The 13,601-nt window shown below is 36.2% G+C and overlaps 1 protein-coding gene and 1 long non-coding RNA gene across 3 annotated transcripts in view; one reads left to right on the top strand and one right to left on the bottom strand.

Annotated features, from left to right (window-relative positions):
- LOC138921042 (uncharacterized) overlaps positions 1 to 13,601 on the bottom strand; it is a 37,657-nt gene that overhangs the window by 13,768 nt on the left and 10,288 nt on the right. The window lies entirely within an intron of this gene.
- The window catches only part of LOC111770949 (disintegrin and metalloproteinase domain-containing protein 18-like), a 36,814-nt gene that overhangs the window by 14,587 nt on the left and 8,626 nt on the right, over positions 1 to 13,601 (top strand). The window contains exons 3-6 of one of the 2 annotated variants that reach the window (XM_023630792.2): positions 36 to 91; positions 2,398 to 2,476; positions 2,870 to 2,946; positions 3,943 to 4,120. In XM_023630792.2, the coding sequence (XP_023486560.1) occupies positions 36 to 91; positions 2,398 to 2,476; positions 2,870 to 2,946; positions 3,943 to 4,120 (390 nt within the window). Of the gene's footprint in view, positions 1 to 35; positions 92 to 2,397; positions 2,477 to 2,869; positions 2,947 to 3,942; positions 6,860 to 13,601 lie in introns of those variants that run through there. The other variant, XM_023630793.2, reaches the window with a different exon arrangement.

Genomic DNA, 13,601 nt, shown 5'->3' with positions numbered 1-13,601 from the left:
GATTTACTAAATCATCTTTATTTGCTTTATTTTAGGTGATTTATATCATTACAATTGATGAAAAACCGTGTACTCTGCATCTCAGAAAACAGTGAGATATGATTTTCTCTTAGAGCTTAGATTTTACTTTTTAAATATTTTTGTATGCTATTTAAATTCAGGATAGCAGTATAATGTATATTGTTTAATCAGCCCATTTTTCAATTTAGAATTCAGTAGATCTTGAATGTTAGAGCTATAACAATGTTGCATTATAATTTTCCAACTTGTTATTTTCAAATTAAGAAATAAGCTACATATTTGTAAATCTTCAATTGGGTATAAAGCCATTGAACCCAAGAACTGCAAGTTATATATTAAGCATGTCTCAGGTGAAATCAAACATAGTTACACATCAAGTGGTTATTGGTGGGAAGCTTAACTAGTGGCATACATTTTATGAATGTATTAATTATATATAAATTTATTTTTAAAAATTTTATTGGGCACATTTTATATATTATAAAAGTCACTCAAGTATATAATTTAATAATTTTAATAACTTTATGCAGTGTGGCAACCATCAACCATAAATCAGTTTTAGAACTTTCATTCCCCACGTAAGATCCCTCATGCCATTTCACATTTAATCCCTGTTTCCACTCACTACTCCAGACAACAATCAGTCTACTTTCTGTCTCCTAGTTTGCATTTTCTCAACATTTCGTATAAATGAAATCAAACAGCCTCTCCTCTGATTGCATCTTTGAAAGCATATATTTATAACACCTGCATTTTGTCTGCCTGCATCTTTGCAGTTGAACAAGGCTGGAGAAAATTATCCTCGCTTAATTCATGACTGTTCTCACCTAGTTCATGACAATGAAACCCATGTTGGTCTTTAATGTCTCTCCAACTTCATTAAAAAGTTTTTTGATAAGACCGTCACTGATCTTCATGTTCCTAAATGCCAGTTATTTTTCAGTCTTCATTTTTCTTGACCAATTGGCAGCATCTTGTATAGCTGATTGGTGTCTCCTCCATAAATACTTTCTTCATTTGGCTTCCAGAATAACATAGACTCCTGGTTTGACTCTCACCGTTGTGCTTACTCTTGCCCAGTTTTTTGTTGTTTTTGTTTGTTTTTTGGATTCTTCCTCATCTCTCCAATCTTAGAGTACTGCATGGTGTTCTTCTTGAATCTTGTTTTTTCCTAGTTATATTCAATCACCTGGTTATTTCATCCAGTCTTGTGGCTTTAAATACCATTTATATTGATTACTTCCAAACTTACATCTCTACTTTATTTTTTCCCAAAGAACACCATATTCCTTTTTCTGACTGCTTATTTGATAACCAATTGTTTACCTGAATTCTGACACTTAACATGTCAAAAATGTACTTATGATCCTCTTCCAAAAATTATCCTCCCACAATCATCTCAGTAAATGGTAACTCTATTCTTCCAGTTTCTCATAACAAAACCTGGAGTCATCCTTGACATCTTTCTTTTGTTTTCCCCCATATCCAATGGATTATTAAGTCCCATGTTTTCCACCTCGAAAATACATCCAGAATTGGTCCTCCACCACTGCTCCTATCCTAGTTCAAGCCACCATCCTGTCTTGCCTGAATGACTGCAACAGCCTAACTGCACTCTCTGCTTCTGCTTATTTGCCCTATGAATGCTTCTCAACATAGCATTCAGTCTGATTCTATTAAAATGTTGGTCTGATTCTATCACTTATCTGCTCAAAAACTTCCAATGACTTCTTACTTCTGTGACAGCATCTCTTACTACTGTCTCTCATCCTCAGTCCCATTCCACTCCAGACACATTGCCCCCTAGCTATTCTTTATATACACAAAGCATAGTTCTCCCTCAGGGTCTTTGCATTTTCTCCTAACTCTTTCTGAAATAACATTTCTATGCAGATCCGTGTGGCTTATCTTCATGTCTTTGTCTATTCAGTGAGCCTTTTCATGCCATCTTATCTACATTTTGCAACCAATCTCCCTCACCCAGGCCTATTTATCACCATCTAACCTGGTAGCAGTGTGTGGCCCTCACTGTCGTGAAGACTAGTGGTTTTGTCTTTTGTTTACTGCTGTATTGCAGTGTCTAGAAGAGGATCTGTCCGATGGTAGGCACTCAGTAAATATTGGTTGACTGCAGATGTAAACAGGCACACACACAAATATCTAACAGAGAATTTGGAGTCTATTCCAGTGTTAACCATGCCTGGACTCTCTGATACACCAGTTCTATGAATTTAAACTGGTATGCCACATTAAAATTGCTCTAATTAAAGCAGATTATTATGGGAATCATATATTTCACATTTATTTTTCTTATTTTACTGTTTACATCCATATTAAATTGATAACTCAAACACTTTTTATTTTTGCTTTTCTTAGCTCATTCTTATCCCAGAACTTTTTGGTTTATGCATACAGTGAAAATGGATCTTTGCATGCTGAGTCTTCATATTTTAAGGTAAGACTCACATGTCTTAGACATTTAGTATTATGTGTTTCTTTATTGAAGCAGACATATCATTACCATTGGGATATTTTTGTTCCGTGTTGACAATTTAACACAAATATTTTGTTCCATATAATTATGACCTGATATATGGTTGATTGTTGTACATAGAAACAGCATGTGATAGACATGAAACTCAGGCTCAGAGAATATTCTTGGGCACCTAAGTGGTACAAAGTAGAGTTGTCAAAAACATTTTTCCCTGAGAATCTGCATTAATAAATCTAGCTGATACACATCTTATTATTTTCAATTCTTTTAACATTTTGAGTCTTCTGTAATGTTTACCAATACATGTTTTATTCATAAAGAATGTATTTATTTGCCTTTCTATACTGTTTTCAGATGCATTGCCATTACCAGGGATACATTGCAGATTTTCCAAATTCAGTTGCGACACTCAGCATCTGTTCTGGACTCAGGTAATAGCATCTTAGAGGGCATTTATACATGGAAAACATAGGGCATACTTTAAGATGAAACTTAGTGGCTAGGAGACACAACTGTAGAGGGTTAAGGGGAATTCGAGTCTGAAAGCGTCCTTTATGATGGCCTCCTTTTATAGTAGTATTAGTAGCTAGACCTTAGTGTCCACTCAAATGAAATCCATCTGGGATCCTGACTGGAGGTATTTTCAGGACACAGTGCAGAAGGGGATGGTTTCAGTAAAGGGAACTTTAGGACATCTCTCTAAGTATTGTCACATTATCTATCAGTTATCTATCAGTTATGGAAAATGGCATTAATTAGTTATTTAAATAGGCACATACCATATGCTGTCAGTTTGGGTGCACCCAGTATCAGACATAAAGCAACTAATTAAGAAGCTCCCTCAGAAGTACAGGGCAGGGATGAGTGATTTTCATCATTGATGGTGGCAGGAGGAAGGTGGTAAGTTTATCAGAAGATGGGTCCAGAGCACAGAAAAAAGACTCCTCCTAACTCCCTTTTGGGTTTTTTTTTTTTTTTTGCCTGATTTCCAGAATTTACTCATTTAAAATCAGAAAATTGGCATTCCCTGAATGTGCTTTTCATAGATATCAACCTCTTCAGGTGTTTACTCTATAAACCTGCTTTCCCTTGTTCTCACCTCTGTAAGAACAAGAACTTTATTCCTGGAATTCTCAGCAAATGTCCTGCTTCCCAGCTAGTACTTGGCCTTAATATATCTTGAATGAATGTGACTACTATACAGAAAATAAAAAATACTTTTCACTATGTTTAGATTTTTCATATGTGAGCAAAACTAAGGCAGATGTGGTGACTCAGTTACTAATGGTAGACTGAAAAAAAATAGGAAAAGAAAGTGCCTTTAAACATGTTCCTTACTATGATTCCTCATTTCTCACAACATTTTAGATTATAGCTTTGATGGGATCATTTGCAGGATTTTTATATCATTGCTTTCTACTATTCAGGGGATTCCTTCAGTTTGAAAATATCAGCTATGGAATCGAGCCGTTGGAATCTTCAGCAAGATTTGAGCACGTAATTTATCAAGTGAAAAATGACAATCCAGACATACCAATGTTATCAGAAAATTACAGCAATATGTGGCAGAAAGACAAGCCCTATAAGGTTCATTTAAGCTCACAGGTGACTGTGATGATTCTGATGTTATGACATACTATGAAATTACTTCTGTAGAATTTTGTTAATAGTGAAAAGGACCTAAGCTGTTGAGCAGGAATATTGAGTTTGATATCTTCTTTCTATACCTTTAAATAAAACATCTATATTCCATCTAAAATATGTGGAAAATTATATAATATGTATTTCAAACTTATTTTATGATGTATTATGTAACATTTTTTATTTTTTATTTTTATTCAAATACAAATGCATATTATTAAATACAATTTAGAAATACAGGAGGAGTAGAGTCATCATTAATTACCACTATTCTGGTGAAATTCCTTTCAATATTTTGATATTTTGCTTTATATACTACTGGAACATATGTTTCCAAAATAGATAATCATTTGTATAGTATTAAACTCTCTTGATTTCCCTGTGCACTGGCGAAAGAATTCTTGGTTGACAGTGGTTTTTCTTTCATCACTTTGAACATTTTAATTCATTCTCTTCTGGCCTCCATGGTCTCTGAGGAAGAATCAGCTATTTTAATCTTATTGAGGATTCCTTATACATGATGAGTCTATTCTCTGTTGCTTCTTTCAATATTATCTGTTTGTCTTTTCCTTATGTCAGTTTTCTTATGATGCGTCTTTGAGAGGCTCTCTTGAGTTTATTCAACTTGGAGTTCATTGAACTTCTTGGATGTGTAAATTAGTGTTAGTCATCAAATTTGGGAAAATTTTGGCCATTAGTTCTTTGAATATTCTTTTTGTCCTTTTATCTGTCTCCTCACTTTCTGATATTCCCATTATGTGTATATTGGTGTGCTTGATAGTGCCCCACAGGTCTATTAGATTCTGTTCAATTTTTTCCATTCTTTTTTCTTTATCTTCCTCAAATTGTGTATTCTTAATTGACCTATGATCAAGTTCCCTGATTCTTTCTTCTGTCTGCTCAAATCTGCTGTTTAGCCTGTCTAATGGATAGTTCATTTCATTTATTGTATTTTTCAATACTAGAATTTCTAAGCCTTTATTGATGATCTCCATTTAGTAAGACATCATTATTATAATCCATTTAGTTGTTTATACATGGTTTCTTTTAGCTCTCTGAAATTATTTAAAATTTCTAATTTGAAGTATTTTTCTAGTAAATCAAACATGTAATCTTCCTCAAAGACAGTTTCTATTGATGGCCTTTTTCCTGTGCATGGGCCATACAAAACTCAACATCCATTTATTATATAAATTCTGAGTTACCTTAGAATAAAGAGGAACTTGTTCTAGATCATAAAAACTACCCATAAAAACCTACAGCAAACATGATATTAATGAAGAAAGAGTGAGTACTTTTCTCTTAAGATTTGGTGCAAGGCAAGGCTGCCCACTCTTTCCACTCTTAAACGTAGTGTTGGATTCCTAGGCAGGATAATAAGGCAAGAAAAGGAAATAAAAGGCATACAGATCAGAAAGGAAGACCTAAGAATCTTCCTATTTTCAGATGACATGATTGTCTCCTTAGAAATATCAGAGAATGTACAAAATAACTTCTATAACTAGTAAGTAAAATCAGCAAAGTCACAGAATACTTGATGAATGTTCAAAACTCAATGGTATTTCTATATATTAGCAATGACTGTGTGGAAACTGTAGGGAAAAACACAATTTGAAATCATTCAAAAATGAAATAGACAGTGTCTTAGTCAGTTTGGACTGCTATAACAGATTACCATAGACTGGCTGGCTTAAACAACAGATAATTATTTCTGACCGTTCTTGAGGCTAGAAGAGTGAGAGCAGGGTGCCAGCATCTTCAGATTCTTGATGAATGCCCTCTTCCTGGTATATAGATGGCTGTCTTCTTGGTGTGTCCTCACATGGTGGGAGAGAGAGCTAGCTAGCTCTCTGGTCTCTTCTTGTAAGGGCACTAATCCCATTTATGAGAGCTCTAGCCTCATAACCTAATTACCTTTGAAAGGTCTCACTTCCAAATACAGTTGCATTGGGATTAGGGTTTCAAACTATGGTTTTTGGAGGGACACAAACATTGCAAATAGATATCTAGCAAAACATATTCAGGCTTTGTATACTGAAAACTACAAAATGCTGATCTAATAAATCAAAGTAGACATATCATGGAGAGACAAATGGAGAGACATACCATGTTCATGGACTGGAAGACTCAGCATAATAGATATTCTATTTTCCTCCAAATTAATATATAGTTTTAACATATTGACTATCAAAATTCCAGCAGGAAGTTTTATAGCTATATATAAGCCTGTATGTAAGCTTGGGCTGAAAAGTAAATGGAAAGTTGAAGAAGCTAAAATAACTGAAATAATTTTGAAAAACTAATAAAGTAGTAAGAACTACTCTGCTTGATTTTAAGATGTATTATTTAGCTACAATAATCTAGACTGTGTGGTATGAGTGGAAGAATAGACACATTCAGCAATGGATCAGATTAGAGGACTCAGAAATAGACCTACTACACAAAATAAAAGCAATTCAATCAAGGAAGGATAGTCTTTTCAAGAAATGGTACTGGAACAGTTGAATATCTGTCAGCAATACAATGCACTTTGACCTAAAGCTCACATCATATACAAAAATTAACTCAAAATTGATCACAGATTTAAACACAAACTGTTAAACTATAAAATTTTTAGAAGAAACATAGGAAAAATGCTGTAGGATCTAAGACTTGGCAAAAAATTCATAGACATAACACAAAACACATGATCCATAAAAGAAAAGAAAAGATGAATTGGCCTTCCTTAAAACTGAAGCATTTTTATCTGAAAAAAAAAACCTGTGAGCATAATGAAAAGACAAGCTACAGAATGGGAGAATATGACAAGGGACAGATATCTAGACTACATAAATAACTATCAAATTCAACATTAGCAAGTAAGGAATATAATTAGAAACTAGGCAAAAGCTGGAAGACACATTGCACTGAAGAGGATATACAGATGACAACAAAGTAAAATGAAACACATAAAAAGATGTACATCAGGGCCAGCCCAGTGGCACAGTGGTTAATTTCACGTGTTCCACTTCGGTGGCCTGGGGTTCACTGGTTTGGATCCCGGGTGTGGACCTACTCACCACCTGTCAAGCCATGCTGTGGCAGGCATCCCACATATAAAGTAGAGGAAGATGGGCATGAATGTTAGCTCAGGGCCAGTCTTCCTCAGCAAAGAAAGAGGAGAATTTGCCACAGATGTTAGCTCAGGGCTAATGTTCCTCAGAAAAAAAAAAGGTGTACATCATCACTACCTTTTAGGAAACTGTGAATTAAGATCATTATCAGATATTATTATACAACTATTAGAGCAGCTAAAATAAAAAGTTGTGACAATATCAAATGCTGCCAATGATTTAGGAAAACTAGATCTCTCATGCATTGCTGAAAGTAGTGAAAATGGTACAGCCATGGAAGAAAGTATTCTTAAAAAATACTAACCCTACACTTATCACAAAACTCAGGAATCAAACATCTGGGAATATATCCAGAAGAAATTAAAATTTATGTCCATACAAAAACCTATCCACAAATGTTGGTCAAGCTTCATTTGTAGTAGTCAGAATTTACTCTGAGTTTAACAGATATGTCATAACCTTCAGAGAGGGTATTTTTTCCAATTAAAAATATTTTGAAGGAGTGATGTCAGCATCATGGTGGAGTGAGCTTGCCGAGGACTTTCTCCCCTCCAATGTACAACAGAAAGGAGCAACAATATTCCAACAGAAAATATCCTAATAGCACAGGAATCCTCAGAGACCCACAGCAGTCAAACGACAGAGGGTGGAGAGGTGGAGCCCCCCTTGGAGGAGCTGGAAAGAGGTAAGAGAGACCTTCGCTCCCTCCCCTAAAGACTGGGATTGCTGCCACGGGCGGCTCCATGAGGGAAGGAGTGGGGGAAGGTTTGCATGTCAGCAGGATCACCCAGGACTCCCTAGCACCCTTGGAGCATAGAGGGAAGCCCTCTAACAGGGTGAAAGCTTTCATGTGGGGTGACCTTATCAAGCCAAGACCACAGGAGACCAGATAGAGCTGATTGGGAAACCTGGGTCTGCTTGCAAGAGAAAGTGCCCCCCCCACAACCCATGACTGAAGGCAGATGGCTCAGAATACATGGCTCTTGACTTACATCTAGTGGTGACAGGCTGTAATTGCAACCAAATAATATCACTGCAGAAAAACCATTCTAGCATCAAACAATTCATAAAAGCTCCAGACCAGAAGGAAAACAATAAAAACACAGAATTATGTCCTGAGGACTTACTTGAAATAAGCAAACTGAATGGCAATGAATTCAGAATAGCTATCCTCAAAAAATTCAATGAGGTAAAGGAAAATATAGAGAAACAAGTCAAGAGTTCTGGAATTACTTCACAGAAGAGTTTGAAACTATAAGGAAGAATCAGTTAGAAATACTAGAGATGAGAATACAATGGATCAGGTAAAACAAAATATGGATTCCCTGAATGCCCATGTGGACACCATAGAGGAGCAAATCAGCATAATCGAAGATAGACAGGTTGAATGGCTCCATAAAGAGGAAGAGAGACAACTAAGACTAAAAATGAATGAAGAAAATCTCCAAGAAACAGCTGATTCAATGAGGAAACGCAACATAAGAATTATAGGTATCCTCGAAGGCAAAGAAAAGGAGAATGGAGCAGAAAGCATGCTCAAAGAAATAATAGCAGAGAACTTCCCAAATCTAGGGAATGAGAGAGAAATATGTGTGCAAGAAGCCTTCAGATCTCCTAGATATGTCATGGAAAAAGACCTACTGCAAGGCATATAGTAGCAAAAATGGCAAAAATGAATGGCAAGGAAAGAATACTCAGGGCAGCAAGGCAGAAGAAAATAACCTACAAAGGAACCCCTATCAGACTTTCAGCGATTTCTCTGCAGAAACCTTACAAGCTAGGAGAGATTGGAACGACACTTTCAAAAATCTTCAGCCAAGAATACTCTATCCAGAAAAAATATCCTTCAGATATGAGGGAGAAATGAAATCTTTCCCAGACAAACAAAATCTAAGGGACTTTGTAGCCATGAGAGCCCCCTACAAGAAATCCTCAAGAAGGCCCTCATACCTGAAAAAAGAAAAAAGGGAGAAAGGGGTCACAAAACACAGAGTAAGGAGACAAATAGATAGAATCAGAATAGGATAGCAAATATTCAACTATAGAACAAGGATAAAGGGAAGGAAAACACCAAAAATAAAGACAATCTTGTCACTTTAACCACAAACTCACAACACAAGTTGGAATAAGAGATGAAAATAATAAAGTAGGAGGAGAGGAGGAAAAGGTCTGAATCAGTTTAGCCTAAGGAAATAAGAGGCCACCAGAAAATGGACGATGTTATGCACGAGATTCTGAATACAAACATCAGGGTAGCCACTAAACTAAAAAACAGAAGAGAAACACAAAAATTAAATAAGGAAAAAGCTAAGAAAACAGCATAAGAAACTGTAGAAGTCAATGGGTAGGCCAAAACACACCGGATGTGAAACAAAGGAAATGCAGAAAAACTGGAAAATGAGTGACAGAATGACAGCATTAAGCCCTCATGCATCAATAATCACCCTCAATGTAAACGAATTGAACTCTCCAATAAAAAGACACAGAGTGGCAAGATGGATTAAAGAACAAGATCCAACAACTTGTTGCCTCCAGGAAACACACCTCAGCTCCAATGACAAACACAGGCTCAGAGTGAAGGGGTTGAAGATGATACTCCAAGCTAATGGCAAACAAATGAAAGCAGTTGTCACAATACTTGTATCAGACAAAGTAGATTTCAAGATAAGGCAGGTAAAGAGAGACATAGAGGGTCAGTATATAATGATCAAAGGGACACTACGTCAAGAAGAAATAATGCTTATAAATATCTATGGACCCAACACAGGAGCACCAAAGTTCATAAAGCAACTATTAACAAACCTAAAAGAAGATATCAAAAATAACACAATAATAGTAGGGGACCTCTACACCCGACTCACATCATTGAACAGATCATCCAGACAGACAATCAACAAGGAAACAGTGGAATTAAATGAAAAGCTAAAACAGTTGGAATTAATAGACATATATAGAACACTCCATCCAAAACAGCAGAATACACATTCTTCTCAAGTACACACAGAACATTCTCAAGGATAGGCCATATGTTGGGAAACAAGGCAAGCCTCTATAAATTAAAAAAAATGTAAATAATAACAAGTATCTTCTCTGATCATAATGCTATAAAGCTAGAAATTAATTACAAGAAAAAAGCTGAGAAAGGGACAAAGATGTGGGGACTAAACAATATGCTATTGAACAAGCAATGGATCATTGAAGAAATTAAAGAAGAAATAAAAAAATATCTGGAGACAAATGAAAATGATAATATGCCATTCCAATTCATATGGGATACTGCAAAAGCTGTATTAAGAGGGAAATTCATTGCAATACATGCACACCTTAACAAACAAGAAAAATCCCAAATAAGCGATCTCAAATTAAACCTAATTGAATTAGAGAAAGAAAAACAAACAAAGCCCAAAGTCAGCAGAAGGGGAGAAATAATAAAAATAAGAGCAGAAATAAATGCTATTGAAACGAAAAAGGCAGTAGAAAGGATCAATGAAACAGCTGATTCTTTGAGAAGATAAATAAAATTGACAAACCCCTAGCCAGACTTACAAAGAAAAAGAGAGAGAAAGCTCAAATAAACAAAATCAGAAGTCAAAGAGGGTAAATGACAACAGACTCCACAAAAATACAACGGATTATAAGAGAATACTATGAAAAACCATATGCCAACAAAATGGATAACCTAGAGGAAATGGATAAATTCTGAGACTCTTACAATCTCCCAAAGCTAAGTGAAGTAGAAGCAGACAATCTGAACAGACCAATCACAAGGAAGGAGATTGAAACAGCAATCAAAAGCATCCCAAAGAATAAAACCCCAGGTCCAGACAGCTTTCTTGGGGAATTCTACCAGACTTTCAGAGAAGGCTTGATACCTATCCTTTTCAAGCTATTCCAAAAAATTAGAGAGGATGGAACACTTTCTAACACATTCTATGAGGCCAACATCACCCTGATACCAAAGCCTGACAAGGACAGCACGAAAAAGGAGAACTACAGGCCAACAGCACTGATGAACATCAATGCAAAAATTCTCAGCAAAATTTTGGCAACCCAAATTCAGCAATTCATGAAAAGGATCACACATCATGATCAAGTGGGATTCATACCAGGGACTCAGGGATGGCTCAACATCCACAAATCAATCAACAAATTGAGGAATAAAAACCACATAATCATCTCAATAGATGCAGAGAAAGCATTTGACAAGATCCAACAGTCATTTATGATAAAAACTCTCAACAAAATGGAGATAGAAGGAAATTACCTCAACATAATAAAGGCCATATGTGGCAAACCCACAGCCAACATCATACTCAATGGGAAAAAACTGAGTGCCATCCCCCTGAAAACAGGAACGAGACAAGGATGCCCTCTATCCCCACTCTTATTCAACATAGTACTGAAGGTTTTGGCCAGAGCAAGTAGGCAAGAGAAAGGAATAAAAGGAATCCAAATAGGGAGGGAAGAAGTGAAACTCTCGCTGTTTGCAGATGACATGATCTTCTATATAGAAAACCCCAAAGTTGGGGCCGGCTCCATGGCCGAGTGGTTAAGTTTGCACTCTCCACTGTGGCAGCCCAGGGTTCAGATCCTGGGTGCAGACATGGCACCGCTCGTCAGGGCATGTTGAGGCGGCATCCCACATCCCACAACTAGAAGGACCTGCAACTAGGGTATACAACTATGTACAGGGGGCTGGGTTTGGGGAGACAAAGCAGAAAAAAAAAAAACCCAAAGAATCCATTGGAAAACTTTTAGAAATAATCAACAACTACAGCAAATTTGCAGGGTATAATATCAACTTACATAAATCAGTAGCATATCTATACTCTAATAACAAACTAACAGAAAAAGAACTCAAGAACACAATCCCATTCACAATCACAACAAAAAGAATAAAATACCTCAGGGTGAATTTAACTAAGGAAGTGAAAGACCTATACAATGAAAACTACAAGGCTTTCCTGAAAGAAATGGATGAGGACATTAAGACATGGAAAGACATTCCATGTGCATGGATTGGAAGAATAAACATAGTTAAAATGTCCATACTACCTAAAGCAATCTACAGATTCAATGCCATCCCAATCAGAATCCCAATGACATTCTTTACAGAAATAGAACAAAGAATCCTAAAATTCATATGGGGCAAGAAAAGACCCCAAATTGCTAATGCAATCCTGAGAAAAAAGAACACAGGTGGAGGCATCACAATCCTTGACTTTAAAACATACTACAAAGCTACAGTAATCAAAACATCATGGTACTGGTACAATAACAGGTGCGCAGATCAATGGAAAAGAATTGAAAGCCCAGAAATAAAACCACACATCTATGGACAGCCAATCTTTGACAAAGGAGCTGAGGACCTACAATGGAGAAAAGAAAGTCTTTTCAACAAATGGTGCTGGGAAAACTGGACAGCCACATGTAAAAGAATGAAAATTGACCATTCTTTTTCACCATTCACAAAAATAAACTCTAAGTGGATCACAGACCTAAAGGTAAGACCTGAAACTATAAGGCTTGTAGAAGAAAATATAGGCCTTACATTCTTTAACATCTTCATTAAAAGGATCTTTTCAGACACCATGTTTCTCAGACAAGGGAAACAATAGAAAGAATAAACAAATAGACTTCATCAGACTAAAGAGCTTCTTCAAGGCAAGGGAAAACAGGATTGAAACAAAAAAAGAACCCACTAATTGCGAAACAATATTTGCAAGTCATATATCCACCAAGGGGTAAGCTCCATAATATATAAAGAACTCACATAACTCAACAACCAAAAATCAAACAAGCCAGTCAAAAACGGGCACGAGACGTGAACAGACATTTCTCCAAAGAAGATATATGGGTGGCCAACAGGCACGTGAAAAGATGTTCATCATAACTGATCATCAGAGAAATGCAAATCAAAACTACACTAAAATATCACCTTACACTCCTTAGAATGGCAAAAATAACCCAAACAAAAAGTAGCAAATGTTGGAGAGGTTGTGGAGAAAAAGCCACCCTCACACACTGCTGGTGGGAATGCAAACTGGTGCAGCCACTATGGAAAACAGTATGGAGATTTCTCAAAAAAATAAAAATAGAAATACCATATGACCCAGCCATCCCACTAGTGGGTATCTATCCAAAGAGCTTGCAGTCAGCAATTCCAAAAGTCCTATGCACCCACATGTTCATTGCAGCATTATTTATTTAGAATAGCCAAGAAGTTGAAGCAACCTAAGTGCCCATCAACTGATGATTGGATAAATAAGATATGGTCTATATATATACAATAGAATACTACTCAGCCATAAAAAAGAATAAAATCGTCTCAT

The sequence above is a fragment of the Equus caballus genome, chromosome 27, assembly GCF_041296265.1.
Source record: "Equus caballus isolate H_3958 breed thoroughbred chromosome 27, TB-T2T, whole genome shotgun sequence".
Classification (NCBI taxonomy): Eukaryota; Metazoa; Chordata; class Mammalia; order Perissodactyla; family Equidae; genus Equus; species Equus caballus.
The sequence above is the reverse complement of the archived record's forward strand: the minus strand, read 5'-3'. Positions and strand labels throughout refer to the sequence as shown.